Below are 19,040 nucleotides of genomic sequence, written 5' to 3'. Positions count from 1 at the left end.
CAGAAATAGGGGTAAGAGTGAGACAATATGGGAAAGACTCGACTAGCCATTACTGGCACTGAAGATGGAGAAAGGGGCCATGTGGGATGTTCTCTAGAATGTGGGCATTCTCTAGAAGCTGGAGAAGGCAAGAAAGTGTATTCCTCCTTAGAGTCTCTAGAAAGGAAACCAGCCCTGCAAACATCCTCATTTTATCCCCTTGAAGCCCATTTTGGACCTTTGACCTACAGAACCGTAAGCAAATACATCTGTGTTCTTTTAAGCCACTAAGGGTGTGGTAATTGGTTACAGCAGCAATAGTGAACCAAGACACATGGTTATCCCTATAACGATGTTTTAAGCTGGGTGTATTGCCATCGCAAGCAAATCAGTGTTCTGCTATTAGGAAAAGGTTGAGAATCAATAGTGGAAAAGCAGCTTAGCCATGTCTTCCACAAAGAGTAATTGGGAAGATAATTTTTAAAAAGAAGAATAAAGAGGGAAGATTTGGCTTCCTCTTTATGGAAATGTGTAATAAAGCTGTGTTTGTCAAACATAGTGAAATTGGCTTGAATCTAAACAGATACATCAATGTAGCAACAGAATAATAATAAACAAATTCAGTGAAATGAGACACTATTATAAAAGGGGCAAAAACATCAATGAGGAAAGAAATTATTTTGGAATAAATGGTGCTTGGGCAATTACTTACTGGTTGGAAGCAAAATAAAGTTAAATTTGTATCTTAATACCAATCACCATAATAAAATAAACTCGGAGGAAAAATATAACATAGCAGTAAATGTACACTTCTAGAAGAACTTACAGACTAACCCTCTGAGCATAAACCCAGGTGGATGAAAAAGAAAGGAATAGAACTGAGAACATAATTGATGGATTCAAGCATGTTAAATGCCTGTGGGTCAGCCAGCAGAGAAGATAAAAGACAAATGAAAGACTAGGAAAAATATTTAGAATGTGTTGGGTATCACAAAGCATAACAATGTAGACACATGAAAAATTTCTTTTAAACCAGTTAGAATAAAAAATACTGAAGATGATAGATGATCAAAAGATATAAGCCAAAAACTTAGAAAGAATAAACACAAGTAAATACATAAACATGAAAAGGTGTTCAACCTCATCAACAATCAAAGGAAGTCAAAATATTAAGGAAACCTTAATAAATTTTATCCCAGGGTTTGATTTATTTCTAAGGTTGCAGCCCCCAGAGACAGAACAGTTCTTGGTTGGGGAGCTGACTTCCAGAAATGAGAGTTTTTATATTTGAGGACTCCTTTTTCTTATAATAAGTTTTGACTAGAGGGAACATAACATGATGCCTTAAAGAGTGGTCTGATTTAGAAGCTCTGGGTTTCAGCCTCTTCACCCCATCTGTGACCTTGAGCTGGCTATCAAGTTATCTTAAGCTCTTAGTTCCTTGTCTGTGACTATCTGGAAATGATACTAATCAAATGTTACTCAAAAATTTAAATGAGACAATGTGTGTAAAACGCTTAAATAGTGCCAGCATATACTGATTGTTGTTGCTATTCTTATTATAAACTTCAATAACAGAATCTCTTTTCTAGCTCAAAAGCCTTTATTAAATCAGTACATTTGTGTTTTTACGGTCCAGTCTCTATATTTAACCATCCACCCATCTATTTTTTACTCCATTCAAGAAATGTTCACTGAGCATAAACCCCTTTCTAAGAAATGTACCAAGCACTGCCGTTTCAAAGATGGATAGGATATAGTTCAGAAATTTAAGGAATCCACATTGTGGATAAGTAGAGAAATTCAGTAAAATTGATGTGACTGAAGGAAAAGTGAACCAGAAAAAAGGGGGGAATCTTTCAGTTTATTTCATTCTCATACCCTCAGAAATCATCTCCGTGAATGAGTTTCCAGGGCAACATTTCCAAATAGGTACACACCCCATCACTTAGAGGATGGATATTAAATGTGTGAGATTTGATTTGTTTTGTAGGAAATCCAAATCATTACTGAAGAAACAGAAAATATCATATGAGGTTAAAATGTCTGGTTACAGAGTGAAAAAGAGAACCCAACATATGATCTGAAAAAAAATAGAGCAAGGAAGACCCAAGGGAAGTTTTGCCTTAAAACATGTAAAAGTAGGAAAAATAAAAACATTCGACAAGGAAGCCAGGATTTCTGGTCCTCAGTATTGTGCACCTAGCTACTCATGGGATAGTCCCAACAGAGAGAGGCACCACCCTGCTGAGGAGTCTCCCGAGGGCCCCCTTCATGTCCTGGTTCCTCAGACTGTAGATGAAGGGGTTCAGCATGGGGGTGACCATAGTGTACATCACTGAGGCCACCAGACTTGTCCTAGAGGATGAAGTGGCTGCAGAACTTAGGTAGACCCCAAGGCCTGTGCCATAGAACAAGGAGACCACCGAGAGGTGAGACCCACAGGTGGAAAAGACTTTGTACCTGCCCTTGGCTGATGAAATTCTCAGGATGGAGGAGAAAATCTGAGAATAAGAAAAGAGGATTCCAGAGAGAGGAAAAACACCTAGGATAATGGTCACAAAATACACCACAATATTATTGATGAAGGTGTCTGAACAGGAGAGCTTCAGGACTTCAGGAAGATCACAATAAACATGGGGGATTTCCATGTTTGTGCAGAAGGACAACCTCAAAACAGTCAAGGTCTCGAGGAGGGAACCTATGACACTGATGCACCAGGACCCCAGAACCATCAATGCACACAGCCGGGGGTTCATGATGATTGTGTAGTACAGGGGGTGACAGATGGCCATGAAACGGTCATAGGACATCACAGTCAAGAGTAAATTGTCCAGGCACCCAAACGCAATGAAAAAAAATATCTGGCTGAGGCAGGCTTCATAGGTAATAACTTTTCTCTGCATCTGCAGATTCAGTAGCATCTTTGGGACGGTTGTGGAGGTGAAACAGATGTCAGCAAAGGAAAGGTTGGAGAGGAAGAAATACATGGGCATGTGGAGGTGGGAATCTGAAATGATGGCCAGAATGACAAGCAGGTTCCCAATGCCCGTGACCAGGTACGCGGACAGGCACAGCCCGAAGAGGAGAGGCTGCAGGTCTGGCTCCTCTGTGAATCCAAGGAGGAGAAAGTTTCCAAGTCCTGTTTGGTTTTTTCTTTCCATGGAGCTGCTGGGTTTGCCTAGAAGGAGGGAAAAAGCAAGACAAAATTCACTTCAAATAAGCATTCCCTGGAATAACATAAAATATCCTTAATCCAAAGCCAGGCAAATTATGAAGTCATTCATTTTGGTTAATGATTGGATCTCTTTGCTGGCAAACTGTAGTTACCACTGTGACCTGGAAAAATTGTCTCTAAGTTCAGTGGTCCCCAAATTGTGGTCCCTGATCAGTACCATCAGCATCACCTGGGAACCTGTTAGAAATGCACATTTTCAGGCCCACCTGACCTACTGAATCAGATGCTCCGGCATGAGGCCCGAACTCTGCACTTTAACAAGCCCTCCAGGGAATTCTGAGGCACACACAAGTTTGAGGAGCACTGCTCTAGTGCTTGCCTGCATCCCTAAGCAACATCCCTTTGTCAGCATCCCTGATGGCCTCTCTTGCACTTTCTGCTCAGTGCTTGTGGGAACAGGGAATTGCCTAACTCTAGGCAGATCTTCTAATCATTGAGAGATTCTTTCATGGTGCTGCTTTTCTGTAATTTCTATATCTTAGATCCTCTGGACCTTGGGTGCTCCTTCTGTTAAAAAAAATAACTAATCTTATTATTAATCATTTACATTTCATTTATATTATCCATGTCCCCATATATAAATTCAACCAAAATTGAATTTCTAAACACAGTATCCTAGAGTTCCAGAATATCAAGTTTGTCTTAACATAAGTCCCTATTTTATTTTTAGTTTTATTGAAGTATAATTGATTTACAAAAAATTGCACATATTTGATATATATATCTTGATAAGTTTGGACATATGCATTCACCCCTGATACCATCAGCATAATCTAGGTAATAAATTTTTATCTCCTTGTACTCTTTTGTGTGTTTTTGTGTGTGGTGGGAATACTTACAATCTATTCTCCTAACATATTTTAAAGAGTACAATACCGTATCATTAACTATACATGCTAAGTTGTACACTAGACCTCTGGAACTTATTCATCTTGCATAACAGAAACTTTATACCCATTGGGCAACAGCTCCTCGTTTCCTTCCCCCCAGCCACTGGCAACCAACATTCCATTCTCTGCTTCTATGAGTTTGACGATTTTAGATACCTCAGGCAAATGTTGTCATACAGTATTTGTCCTTCTGTGTCTGGCTTATTTCACCTTGTATAATGTTCTCCAGGTTCATCCATGGTGTTGAAAATGTCAAGATTTCTACACAGCATTTTAATGTATGTTAGGTTTAATATCATTAATAATGAAATTCCCTCACATTATCTCTCTGATAGTGTTATTAGTAAAGATTTTGATTTTTTGCATTTATTAGGTATAGTGTGCATTTCCTTAATGTTCTTATTAATTTTAAGATTTTCTCTAATATTCATATACTTTATCCAAATAATATTAATTTAAAACATCTATTTATCTTTAGGTCTTATTGCATTGATATGAAATTCCACCACACTATTCAACTGTATGGCAAGAGTTGGAATTTTTATTAGTTTTCCTTTCTTTCGAGGGAATAATTCTAGCACTTTGTAAGTTAATATGATGTTCACCATAAATTAGGATATATATACTTTTCTCAACTTAACCTGCATTTTTTTATTCCTAGATAGCTTAGAGGGTCTTTTAAAGGTACAAATAAGTGTTTTGTGATTGATTAACAATTTAGAAAAAATAACATTAAAAAATAAAATTAAATCCATATTCCCTAATAAATTTCAAATGTTAAGTGTGGAGCAAGAGACCATACAAGCTATCAGAAGAAAATAAATAGACTACATAGATAATATAAATTTATACATGAATATATATATAATCTTTGAAAGTAGAAGTTCTGTCTGAATAAAAAGTCTAGTAGATACAAGAGAAGAAAAGATCCATAATTGGACCATAAATCGAAAAATTCTTAATGAGAAAATGTGCCATGCAGAAAATTAGAATGTAAAAAATAATCTATCTGACTGATAAAAGTTAATATCTTTAGGCTATAAAATCTTAATTATAAATCATAGAAACATTAATGAATTAACTTGGAAAAAGGCATTGGATATTAAAGATTTACAAAAGAGAATATAAAAGGGTAATAAATGTTTGAGAATATTTTCTTTCTAGTATTATTCTATGAGAGTGAAATTAAAATAAGATATCGTTTCACTGAGAGAATTAAAAAGTACTTTTTAAAACAAGATTAAGAATGCAAAATTCCCTTATGTGGAAAGAGAAATAACACTTCAGATACTGCTATGAGAGCATAACTGATCCGTTTCTCTGGACTGGAGAAATTAAATGAGCATACAGATCTTTTATAATTAGACACATATTTGCACAAACCCAGGGAAAAATGATCTACAGCAAGATACACGAAAATGTGGACAGAGATCATCTTTGAGTGGTAATGTGAACCCTGATTTTTAGATTTATTTTCTTCTGTCTTTCAAAAACTGCAAATGAACACACATGTAGTCTATACTCAAGAAATAAACACTTTAAGATTTGAAGATGTGGTTAATAAAAGTTCCTCAAAACAAAGGTAAAGCAGAAAATTAAGATAAAAGCAGAATTAATGAATTAAAAAGAAGAAAACTTATAGAACTGAGAAATAAATTCTAGAGCTAATTATTTGACAAAATCAAACAAATAGATGAAATTAGAGAGAAGTCTAATGAAAATGATAAAAAGAAAGAAAAAGAACAAAAATGCCTAAAATTAGGAATGAGAAAAATGAACACAGAGGTAAGGAAGTGCTCAACTTTGCAAGATAACATTAATTATAACTCTATATTAAAAATTGGAAAATCTCTGAGAAATAAATTTATTTCTGGGAAAATATGTGTCAAAAGTTGGTTCAGGATGAAGGATAACAGATCAATAATTAAGGAAGGAATTAAAGAACCAAACTGACCTCCAGAAATGCCCTGGTGGGACCTGTGGCAGGAACAATAGAAGAATCCCCTTTAAATATTAAGAAGAAAGGAAAGCCTGCTATCACTAACGTTATTTATCAACACCCTGGAAGTTCCAACCAATGCAACAGAATGAGAAAAAATGTAAAATGTAAGTATTGAAAAGGCAATTCTTCATTGTTTGAAGATGATGGGTTGGTTGCAGATAGTGAACTGGCAGCTGAAAACCTCTTTTAACTGAGTATGGTTTTAGTAAGACAGTCGATACAAAACAAGCATGGAAAAATTAGGAGCCATTTTAAAATGACATTTAGTGGCATATAGTACATTCAGAATGTTGTGCAACCATCACTTCTATCTAGTTGTAAAACATTTTCATCACTATGGGAACTCTCTGTCCTATCTTTGTAACTTTTCTGTAAATCTAAAATTATTCAAAAATAAAAACTAATGACAAAAGTGGGTGCAAGAGAAAAAAACCCAGTAGTGTTCATACGTATGGTTAAATCTCTCAGGAAACAGATCACAATGATTTCATATGTTAATAAAAATATAAATCGCCTGGAACAGGGACTGGAAACTTGGAAATATACAATAAATGAGAGTGATAAATTTACTAAATAAGCTAAAATTTCTTGAAGACCTTCATGTGTCAATGCTTTTTATGTGCTATGTTTTATATGCCTTAGCTCATTTTGTCATCATAACTATTCTTTTTACTTAACAATGAATATGTGTTTCCAGTAATGCAGTGATAATAATCAATATGTATAGATTCTCACTAAGTGTTAGAGCCAATTTGGAAACTTCCCATTCATGATCTCCTTTAATTTAACCTTCACATTAACCTTGTGAATTGGGTACTACTATTATCCTCATTTTACAAATGGGGAAACTGAGACACAGAAACACTAAATAGCTTAACATCAAAAGCTATATGAATGGACTTGTAAGTGATAACTATGCAGAATCCCAGGGAATGTTTCTTGCTTGAATGAATAAATGAACGAATAAGATTTTACAGATAAAAGGACACAGGAGCATCTTTGATAGAGGAGAATAGAGGCACTTGTAATGGCTCCTGGAAAATTGCTAAGATGGCTGGGTAAGAAACTCTGGAGAGATGTTGAGGGCTGAGAGAAGGTCAGTTTCATCAGGAATGTGAGAGGTCCTCAGAACTGGGTTCCAGAAGAGACAGGAAGGAAGCTGAGAGGAAGAGAAATTGAGAGAGACTCAGGAATTGAATTTTGTAGAATGTTTTAAGTGAATGGACTCTCACCATCACATTATCTCATTTTTGCCACCAAAGTTTGTCCTCTGAGAGCTCTGCCTGCCTCCATCCCTGTTTCCCACAGCAAGTGCTCTGATGGCGTTGCTGAGCCTCTAGTTCCCCAGGTCCTTTCTTCTCTGGGTGATGGATATTCAACTCAGTTCCCAGGAAAGGCAGAGAGGGGGCGTCAGGCAACCATTCTCTGAAAGGGCACAGTTGAACTCCCTCCTCCCTGGGACAAGTGAGTTGCAAGTGAGAGGAGTAAGGAGCATATTTACCGTTTCTGTGGCCTCAGAGGTTGAATTCTCACAAAAGCTCATTAAAGCAATTGTTCCATTCTTAGTCTACTCTCTGAGAAATTTTGTTCCCATGAGTTAGGGAGCCAAAATAGGTAGGAACTTCTTTATGCTAGTTTTGTGCCCCTGGGAACATCTTGGATGCCAGCTATGTGTATTCCCTGCCCTACGCCCCTTAGTCATGGTGTTCTTTTCTCCATGGGTGTGGTCTCCATTGTCCTCTCCCATGAGCATTTCTTCAAGATTTGAGATGGAATTTCTTTGTCTACCAAAGGCATGAGCAGGCACATTTTTCAAGACTATGTGAGTCCCAAGAACCTTGACTTGGAGTTGTGAAAAAGGCTCTAAACCACACTCAACTCCCAACAAAACCATTCTGATGACATTGGCACAACTCCTCTTCTTACCATTGAAGGTGCAATCAAGAGATAGTTGTAGACATGCAACGAGAGAAGTGCATGGAGAGGTGGCTGGCTCTACAGGCAGGACTCTGTGGGTATTTATAGCTTTACAGGGTAAAACCAAGTCCATCAGACAGTCCTCAGTATTCTAGTCCAGAGGCAATGGGCCATCTTTATCAATTCACAAGGGAGTGAATTTTATAGCCCAAATCAAACATTATTAAAATATTTCCAGAAGATAAGAACAGTAGGATACTTAGAGCATTCCCTTTGAATGGCTGCTTTCAGCCTGAAGGAGTAATCAACAGGATGAGACCTTTTCTACCAGAAGGGCAGACCTACTGTGGGGTTCACTGTGCTCATGTCATTATATTGAACAGTGCACCATGTTATTTAATCAGTATCATGAATCTTGTAGTTGACTCAGTCTCCCTTCCTTCTCATGGCTGTTAACAGAAAATAGAGCTAAATCTGGGTCTTCACTTTAGTGCTTGTACAGGGATTTATGGTCCATTATTATCATGTGTAAAAATGTTTCAGGGAAGAGAGAGAGGACATGAATCAGAGAGGAGAGGAGGGAGTCTTTTAGGCCCCTGGGAAGTCTGAGGCTTTTGCTCTTACTGATGTTGGAAGCTAATAAAGGGCTTTCGAGTGGAGGAATCATTGAACAAACTTATACTTTTAAAAGATGATTCAGTTGCTAAATTGAGAATTAACTGTAGGGATGGGGCATAAAGGGAGAACATTGAGATTAATGGGAAGGCTATTGCAATTCTCCAGGAGGGAACTGACCGTACAACTTATTGCTCAAATTGAAACTGAAATTTAAGTTGAAAATGTTGAAATGGAAAGAGGGCGCTATTAATAATTATTTTGAGACAACAGCTATAGATCAACACAATCCTGTGTAAATTGGTCACCTAACCGAGGAAAAAGGGTGGTGGCTGGGACCAGAGAGGCGGCTGTGGAGGTGGTGGTAGGGAGTTAGATATGGAATGTAGTTTGAAGGTGGAGCTGATGGACTTTGCTGAATGATATGATGTGGGGTGACACAGGAAGAGAGGAATCAAGGACAATTCAAAGTATTTTGGTCTCAGATACTGGAATAGTGGAGATTTGCTGTTTACAGAGATGCGAAGACAGTGAAAGGAGCAGATTTGGGCAATAATTTTTCAGGACTATGGCTTTGTACATGTCAAGTTTGATATGTTTATTAAGCATCCAAGTGGAGATGTCTAAGGAGCAGTTGAGTCAATGATTCTGGAGTGATGTTGTATGAAAAGAAATATTTGGAGTCATTAGTCTGCAAATATGATTTTTGAATCTATGACACAGCTTGAAATTACCTACAAAATGAGAACAGATAGGGAAATGGAGAGGACTGAGGACTGAAGCATGGAACACTACAGAACTGAGAACTTGAGACTGTGAGGGGGAGCCAGCAAAAGAAGACGGAGCTGCCAGCCAGGTAAGGCAAAACCAAGAGAGGATAAGTTTCAAGAAGGAGCAAGAAATGGTGTCAAGGGAGCTGAAGTCATTAAGAGAGAGTCATTAAGAAGACTGACTGTTGGATTTGGTGATGTGGAGGTCTCTGCCAACCTTGACAAGACCTTGATGAGAGTTGTTTAGTTGGCATTATGAGGATGGAAGTCCTATCGTTAAGGGTTTAAAAGAGAGAGGGGAAGGGAAGGGGAGATAGTGCTTTTGGAATACACTCCAGAGGAGTTTTAATGAGATGGAGAGCAGAGACATAGGAGCACCATCTGGAGGGAAAAGCGAGGTTAAGAAAATAACATTTCCATTAAAATGTAATTCACCTAAAATTCACTCAAGAAAATACTTTTGAAAGGAGAAATGGCAGTGTGTTTGTATAATGTAGAGTGTAATTCACCAGAGAGGGAGAATTTGATGTTTCAGCAGAGAGAGTTGCTGAGGAAACCAGGAGAAGGAAGGTTTCAAGGAGTGACCCACATCCTTGGGTAGCGGAGAGGGGGAGGGTCTAGGGTGTATATGGAGCTCCTGGCCTGCAAGGCTCTCACCAGACACCAGACCTGTTGGCACCTTGATCTTGGGCTTCCCAGCATCCAAAACCATGAGCAACAAATGATGTTTAAGCCATCAGTCTATGGTGATTTGTTAGAGCAGCCTGAACTAAGACAAAATTAGTGGGTCATTGGGCTTGATGGAGGGAAAAAAAGGCTCATTATTTGACTACAGAGGTACAGTTTTCTTTGTATAAGTTTCCCAGGTCCAGTTATTTAGTTTTTCCACCTGGAGTAAACACATCCTCAACTTTAAACTCACATGACAAAATTTTCCTGGCTGTATTCCCAGGTAGGCTATTCAGGGCATTCCTCCCCAATGGGGAAGTCCACTTTGTAACTATTAGTAACTGACAGTGACTTAGAGCATCAGTGGGCAAACACTTTCGTAAAGGGTGGGATAGTCAATATGTTAGGCTTTGTGGGCCGTCTGTTCTTTATTTTAACTATTTAACAGCTGCTGTAGTGGGTAAGCATGTGTAGACATTATGTACAGAAATGGGTGTGGCTGTCTGAGTTTTCTGTGGCTGCTGTAACAAATTACCACAAACTAGGGGACTTGAAACAGCAGCATTTATTATCTTGCTATTCTAGAGGCCAGAAGTCTGAAATCAAGGTCTCAGTAGGGCTGTGCTACCTCCAAAGGCTCCAGGGGAGATGCCATTCCTTGCCTCTTCCTGTTTTTAGCAGCTCCCAGTGTTCCTGGGCTTTGTGGCTGCATCACTCCAATGTCTGCCTCTGTAGTCTCATGTTCTCCTTCTCTTCTCCGTGTCTCTCTTCTGTGTTTCTCTGTGTGTCACCTGTCATTGGCTTTAAGTTCCACCTGGATAATCAAAGATGGTCTCATCTCAGTATCCTTAATTATATCTGTAAAGATCCCTTTTCCAAATAAGGTCATATTCACTGGTACTGCGGGTTAGGATGTGGACATATCTTATTTGGGGCCACCATTCATCCCGCTATACTGGGTTCCAATAACTTTTTTTTTTTTTTTTTTTTTTTACAAAAAAGGCTGTGGGTTGGACTTGGTGGATGGGACACAGTTTATTGATCCCGGGCTGAGAGAGTAGCTTTAGACACGGGGAGCAGGTAAATCAGAGAGAACACTGTGAGCTGTACAGTCATGCTCCGCATAACAGTGTTTGCATATAGGAGGGTGGTCCCTTAAGATTAGTACCATATAGCCCAGGTGTGTAGTAGGCTATACCAGCTACGTCGGTGTTAGTACACTCCACGATGTTCGCATAATGAGAAATCACCTAATTTGGCACTTCTCAGAAGGTAACTCCATCATCAAGCCGAACGGGACTGGATTTTCTTTGGTATCCTCCATACCTGAGCAGCGGTTCAGCCTGTCTTTTACCTCTGATGCCCTAGGTTTCCTGCAGCTCAGATGCAAATCTAATTCCCCATGGTTTTCTTTCAGCTCAGGGGCGCCCCGGGCAGGGCAGGACCCGGATTTAGAAAGCAGGTACTCCGGGTACACGATTTAAGCGGGGAGTGCCTCCCTGTGCCCCGGGCACCTCACCCTCGTCCAGGCTCCTGCACCCGCTCTCAGCTTCCAGCCCTCCTCTGGCGTCTTCCCTGCAGCCGTCCCTCCCCTCAGGTGCCCCCGCAGTTCAGCGGTAGCCCTGGGGCGGGCGGAGCGGCCTTTCCTCTGGGCCTCCGCAGGTCTCCTCCTGCTTCAGGCGCAGCATCCCCAGCGCTGAGTCATCTTCTGAGCGGAGGCGAGCATCTTTTCCCAGTGGTTTTCCTCTTGTACGAGCTGCGCTCAGTGTTCCCGTCGGCTCAGCCACGAGGTTTTCCTTTTGGTTTTTCCTGGGATCCTCTTTGCCCAACGAGGCAGCATTTCCTCTGCAACGGCCCAGCGTCTCGACACCTGCAGGTTTCCTCAGGCTCCAGGTGACTCGGGCTGTGCCTCTCCCCTCAGTGGCGCCGGATTTCCCGGTGGTTCTGCAGCTCATGCTCAAGTCCACACTCTTGACAAGTCCACGCCCAGCGCGCTGCCCCTTCCCTCTGGACACGCACAGTCGCCTGCGTCCCCACGGCGTTTTCAGAGCGCGTTTCGCGCACAAACGCCTCCGCGGCTCTGCGTCTCCTGCTGGGGCTCCCCGCGGCCCAACCGGGCGTCTTTTCCTATGGTTTCCCCAGAGGTTGGAGACGCGCCCTCGACCCGAGAGTCTCAAACCAAAGTTCTCCGCTCCGTGTCGCCCTATTCCTCTCTCCCCAAGACCCCAGCTTGGCCGTAGCTTACGTGGGAAATATCCGAGAGTCTTAAATGATCCCCACATTGCTATGAATGTGGTATGTCTGCTAAACACAGAGCGATCGTAGGCTTTATGTTACCCAAGAATTTGTCACAGACAATTTATAGTGTATTCTTAGCCCACGTCTGGAGTGTGAATTTCAGTCTTGAGTATCACGATTTAAGAACTTCCACTGCAGACTCAAGGAAACTTAGGCACAAATACAGTGCTATTGCAGTTAATGATGTAGAATGGGAAGTCTCTGGAGGGGGGAGGGGTGGGGACACCTGGGAAGCGTTTTCCTTACCTGTTAACATGGTCAGAATCTGAGAAAAGATTTCTTATAATATTATAAAATGCGTTCCATGATGAATCTCCAGATTTTTAATTTTTCCTTCTAGAGAAATAACCCAGGCTCTGCCTTAATTCTCCGTGATGGAGGCAATGTTCTCACCAGGAAGTGCTTTGCCCTGCTGCACGTTAGGGAAATACAGTGGAGTTCCTCCATATGACAGCTGAGCCCTCTCCACCTCCAGGCTCCGTGGTCCAGCTATTTATTTAAACTTGTTTTGGGGCATATACTCCATTCATCTTAAGGCCACTCTGTGCCTGCTAACATACCAGACACCACAGAGAAAACGTACCTGACATGAGAGCAGACACCATCGCACCTGTTAAAGGTTAAAAAGCAGGTGGAAACAGAGGTGACCAAGGAGGCCCCATCTCTCTTCTCATCCAAGCCTCTGAGAAACTTCCCGAGGAAAGATTTCCATCCTGGGAACTGAACATCTCGTGTGTTTAATTAGCAGAGCTAATCTGGGAAAAGATGATGATGTATTATTTGTGGACCAGGAAGACTTCTGAGAATTCCATGTTATTATGTGAGATATCGGGGATTTCCTGTTACTTTTCTCTTGCTGCATTAACCCCCCCCCCCCCCAGATTAGTGACTTACAACTACCACCAACATTTACTATTCTGCATGGTTTCCATGGGTCAGGAATTCTGGAGTCCTTCTGCTGGAAGTCCTGGTTTGAGGTCTCTCCTGAGATTGCAGTCAGAATGCTGGATGGCGCTGCAGTTGTCAGAAAGCCTGAATGGGGGTGGAGGATACACTTCTGGTTGTTGGCAGGAGGCCTCAGTTCCTGACCACGTGTGCCTCTCCATAGGGCTGACTGAATGTCCTCACACCAAGGTGGCCAGCTTCCCTCAGAGGCAGCAATGCAGGGGGGAGCAAAGGGCGAAACTTCAATGTCTTTTATACTCTAGCTTTGGAAGTCACACGTTGTCATTTCTTAATATCCCGTTGGCTTCAAAGGTCAGCCCTATTCAATGTGGGGGGCAGTACATCAGTAGGTGGGGATCATTGGGGACTATCTTAGAGTTGGCTCCCACAAATATGGTGTGACAAATCTAATTATGGGAACAACTGACACAGAAATGGAAAGAAATTGAGAGTGGAAGTGTTTGGGTAACAGGGAGGCAGAGTCGTCTACAAAAATTCTTTGATTAAAATGAATAAAAACAAGCTGTCGAAGAAAATAATCCATAAGCAATCTATAAATGAAAATTTGGGTGAGTTTATTCTGAGCTTAAATCTTAGGATTATAACCCGGGAGAGTCTTTCCACAAAGGAACAGAACACTCCAAAGAAGTGGGGGTATACAGGATGGTTATATACCCTCAAAGAGTATGTTTCACATATGATTGAAATGTCCCTTATACGATAGTCACGAGGCTGCTCTGTCAGCACAGCGATTGATGGAAACGGCAGATAGGTCTGCTGTCTCAGTGAACGCTGTGGGGCAGCCGGTGTGTTGCCTTGGGCTGGGCGGTCACAGATGAGCGCTGCAATCGGTTCCCAGCCTAAAGAAAGATGCTTAATCTTTAAGGAGATGCCAACGTTGGGAGGGGGAGAGAAGTTGCACCTTTATCTCAAGGGCCTTTTGCTTTTGCCATAGGGAATCTCTAAAGCAGATATAGAGTGCATGCTCAATGGCCTCGGTCAGGTCCTTTTGGAAAGACAAGCTCAGGCCGAATTAGGTTTACACAAAATGGCTTCCTCATATACTCCAATATATCCTATTACTTGTCATTTTTATTTGTCAAAGCATATCGTTTTCAAGGTCATCCCATGCACTGAGGGAATAGAGCAGATTTTTCTCTGACATATGAAAAGTCTGGTCCCATTGTATGGATATACCACATTTTGTTTATCCATTCATCAGCCATGAAGAGGAATGAAGTACTGACACATGCTACAACCTGGATTAACCTTGACAACATTATGCTGAGTGAAAGAAGCCAGACACAAAAGGTTATATGTTGTATGATTACATTTACATGAAATGTCCAGAGAAAGCAAGTTAGAGACAGAAAGCAGATTTGTGGTTTCCAGGAACTGGGGGTGAAAGGAAATGGGGAGTGATTGCTAACAGTTATGGCATCTCCTTTGGGGTAATGAAAATGCTCTGGAGGGGCCTGCCCCATGGCGTAGTGGTTAAGATCATGTGCTCTGCTTCGGTGGCCCAGGGTTTGCTGGTTTGGATCCTGGGCACTGACCTACTCACCACTCATCTAGCCCTGCTGTGGTGGCAGCCCACATGGAGGAACTAAAATGACCTGCAACTGAGATATAAAACTATGTGTTGGGGCATTAAAGAGAGAAAGAAAAAGGAAATATTAGCAAAAGATGTTAGCTCAAACTTCCTAAAAAAAAAAATCATGATGGAGGCAACCGAAAAAAAAGAAAATGCTCTGGAAGTAGATAGTGGTGCTGATGGTTGCACGACATCATGAGTGTGTTTATTGCTATTGACTATACACTTTAAATTGATTAAAATAGTAAATTTTACACTAGGTTTTAATCTCAGCCTTCTTGGCTCATATGGGGCTCCATGGGTCACATAGAAGGGTGATAGGTTTCCGAAGACTCAAAGAGGAACACACAAGGCTGAGCTGAGCGCCCACAGGTTGGAAACTGGCCCCTGGGTGAGAAGTCAGATGATGCCACCTAGTGTCCACTATGGACAGTCTGTGTCAAGGGACAGATAGAGGACTCGCTGTGACAACGAAGGTTCTGGGGTATTGAAAGGAGCTAAAATCTGGGTGAATCATCATGAGAGGACCACAGAGTTGGTCCAAACCAAGAGAACATAGCAAAGGTTTGTTAACCCAGATATTGGCAGAGGCTGCCGTTGGAAGTCCAATGAGAGCCACCACTGCCAATAGCAGTCAGCTCAGGCAGTTCAATGACTCACATTTTCCGGTTGTTATTACCATTATAATTATTGTGTGGCAGTGAACTGGCATCCAGATGGACCAGACATCTTGTCTGGGCAAATGAACCTCTGCTATCTTCTCTTGGTTTGGACAAATTCTGTGGTCGTCTTCTGTTGATTCAGTCCAATTTTAGCTCCTTTCAACTCCTCAGAACCTTCAACATCACAGTGAGTTCTCCATTGTCCCTTGACACAGACTGTCCACAGCAGACACTGGCTGACATCATCTGACCTCTTACCCCAGGAGCCAACTTCCAACTTATGGACACTCAGCTCAGCCTTCTGTGTCCTTCTGTGGGTCATCAGAAACTTAATGACACTTCTAAGAGACCCATGGAGACCCATATGAGCCAACGAGGCTTAGATAAAAACTCAGTGTCCCTCCCAGGTTCACACTGCACAGATATTGCACCTCTGCTACAGAAACCTCATTTTAATTCAAGGTAAAAATATATAACCATAATCCCCAAGCTTCCCAAACAGGATGAGATGAGAGATGTAAGCCCCCGTTTATTACTTTTTAGGCTTCAGCAGATGCCCTTGAGGATTTTGCACCTGGGAGTTTTCCATATGTTCTCTTCCTCTTTGGAAGAAACTCTCCTGTGGTTATGCACTGGGGGTGATTTGGCCCCGAGAGGACATTTGTTCATATCTGGAGACATTTTTAATTGTTACAACTTGGCTGGTGATACTACTGGCATCCAGTGTTTAGAGGACAGGGTTACTGCTAAACACCTACAATGCGGAGGACAGCCCCAGCAAAGAATGATGCAGCCCAAGTATCAAGAGCGCCAAGGATGAGAAATTCTTCCCTATATCATGTTGTCTTTCTTCCCAAGGAAAATGAGCTTTGTGACAGTCTAATGGAGACCAGAGCACAGGGAGAGAAATTTGCTTAATAACGTGGGCTGGAGCATCATAAAAAATTAGCCCTCTTATATATATCAATAGCTGGCATTTGCTTAGGACTTGCCACTTGCATTCCCTGTGCTGGAGCTTTACCATATCATCCCTTTTGATCCTCTTGTCACCTGTATGAGGCATGCATTGTTGGTCCATTTCAACAATGAGAGAAACTGAGGCACAGGACGTTGAGCATTTCTAACAAGACCACCATCCATTAAAAGCGACATCAGCATTTGAACCCAGTCAGGGGGACTTCAGAGTCCACACTGTTAAGTGCTCTGTTCCATTGCCCTTGGTCACACTTGTCCAGGCACAGAGTCTTTGCTGTTGTCTTGGGAAGATGATACACTGCAGTCAGGCTTTCTAAAGGCCCTCTTCATGACCCTGCTCCTCAGGCTGTAGATGACGGGGTTCATCACGGGAGTGATCACAGTGTACAGGACTGAGGTAAACACCCATGTCTGAGAGGCGTGTGTCCACGTGGAACTGAGGGAGACCCCCAGGCAGGTCCCACAGAACAAGGAGACAACCGAGAGGTGAGACCCACAGGTGGAAAACATGCTATACTTCCCTCCTGCTGAGATCCTCAGTACACAAGAAATGATTTGAGAGTAAGAAAAAAGGATCCCAGTGAGAGGAGAAAAGCCCATAGTGCCTGTCACAATATATAATACAATGTTATTGATGAAAGTGTCAGAGCAGGTGAGCTTGAGGACCTCAGGGAGTTCACATAAATACTGCAGGATTTCAGTGACTGCACAGAAAGAAAGCCACAACATGGTTAAACTCTCAGGGAGGGCCCCAAGAACACTGATGGGCCAGGACAGGAGGAGTAACTGGGCACAGAAGCGGGGGTTCATAATGACTGTGTAGTGCAACGGGTGGCAGATGGCCACGAAACGGTCATGGGCCATCACAGTCAGGAGTAAATTGTCCAAAAGTCCAAAACCTGTGAAAAAAAATACATCTGCATGATGCAGCCTGCATAGCTAATGCCTTTGCTCTGCACCTGGATGTTCAGGAGCATCTTTGGGATGGTGGTGGAGGTGAAACAGATGTCAGAATAGGACAGGTTGGAGAGGAAGAAGTATATGGGTGTGTGAAGGTGGGAGTCTGAAATGTTGGCCGGGATGATGAGCAGGATCCCCAAAACAGTGACCAGGTACAAAGACAGGAACAGCCCAAAGAAAACACATTGAATCTCTGGCTTCTCAGAAAGTCCTAGGAGGGGACATACTGGGAGCGCCGAGTGGTTTCCTGTTTCTGTGTATAGCAGTTTCTTCCAAGAAAGAGGCAGAAGCAAGACTGAATCAATGACCAATAGGCAACTCAGAACCGTGGTCACTGTTAGCTTGAATGCAATTTGAGGAGATAAAGCATTTCTTCTTTCTTGTCTGTCAGTTTGGGGTTTCCAAATGCCGCCATCTTCTCCTCAGAACATCCAAATGCCGCCAACTTCTGTGTTGCCACCACTAGCTGGAAAACCTACACATGAAAACTAATTTTGCACCCAAAGTAGACCTCATCTGTTCAACTGCCCTGACACCTGGTCATCCAGTCTTAGTCTTTTCAGATGTCTTTAACTAATCTGTACTTTACTTTTAAGTGCCTTTACAATAAAAATAATCACAATAATTTTTATTATTGTTTTAATAATACTAATTAAAAAGGCCTGGGTCTGTATATAATTTCCATAAACTATGGTAATGTCGTGATATCTACTCACTTTCTACTCACAATTTCTACTCATTTGACTACTTAAAATGTATTATGGACCAATCATGAAAGAAATTGAGTCATCAATCAACTTTACCTCCCAGAAAAGACACAGTGCCAAATTACTAATTTGAAATACATAAAAATTATTTGCAGTCACTTGAAAATAAATGTCCTAACGAATTTTATGAAGCCATTTTAATCATGATACCAAAAGCCAACAGCTCTTCACAATAGCAGAGGTACAGCCAAGACTACAGATTAATCTTTTAATAATTAATGTAGGATAAAGCTCAAAGAAAATAGCAATAAAATATATTCAGCAATTTATCAGGCAAAACAAATACCATGACCAGGTAGCATTCAACCTTAGAGAGCAACCAGCATTTCATATTGGTAATTTATTTATTGTAGTAGAGCAAATCAGCAGAAAAAATCATCCAAATAGAATAGGATCGTCTTATTAAATGCCAAAGATATTGCATGAAAACTGGTCTGAGGATCTGTAAATAGGATATTTCTTAACTATGATAAAGTAGTTTCCTTGGTCATCAGCTAATAACAACCCTGACATGAAAAAATTTGAAGAATCCCCATAAAGATCATACAGAAGACAAATATGCCTGCTGCTGCCACTACCCAACACTGTTCTGAAATTTCAAACCAATATGACCAAAGAAGAAAAAGCAATAATAAGTTCACATTTTGAGTAAAAGTAAATTGATCAGGTTTTCACATGATACAATTGGCTACCTAAAGTCCATTGGCAAGGTATTACAACTAAGAAGTCACTTTGGTAAGGCTAGATTTTTTTGTTGTT

The 19,040-nt window shown here is 41.3% G+C and overlaps 1 protein-coding gene and 1 pseudogene across 1 annotated transcript; both read right to left on the bottom strand.

The window, feature by feature from the left end:
• Positions 1-2,189: 2,189 nt before the first annotated feature.
• On the bottom strand, positions 2,190-3,143 carry OR7C2 (olfactory receptor family 7 subfamily C member 2). The gene has a single exon (NM_001391734.1). The coding sequence runs from the start codon at positions 3,141-3,143 to the stop codon at positions 2,190-2,192; it is 954 nt and encodes a 317-aa protein (NP_001378663.1).
• On the bottom strand, positions 16,807-17,768 carry OR7A206P (olfactory receptor family 7 subfamily A member 206, pseudogene; annotated as a pseudogene).

The sequence above is a fragment of the Equus caballus genome, chromosome 21 (assembly GCF_041296265.1).
Source record: "Equus caballus isolate H_3958 breed thoroughbred chromosome 21, TB-T2T, whole genome shotgun sequence".
Classification (NCBI taxonomy): domain Eukaryota; kingdom Metazoa; phylum Chordata; class Mammalia; order Perissodactyla; family Equidae; genus Equus; species Equus caballus.
This window is presented reverse-complemented; position numbering and strand designations above follow the sequence as displayed.

Excerpts from the sequence above, each read along its gene's own strand:
- OR7C2 (NM_001391734.1), bottom strand. The coding sequence starts at position 3,143 with ATGGAAAGAAAAAACCAAACAGGACTTGGAAACTTTCTCCTCCTTGGA.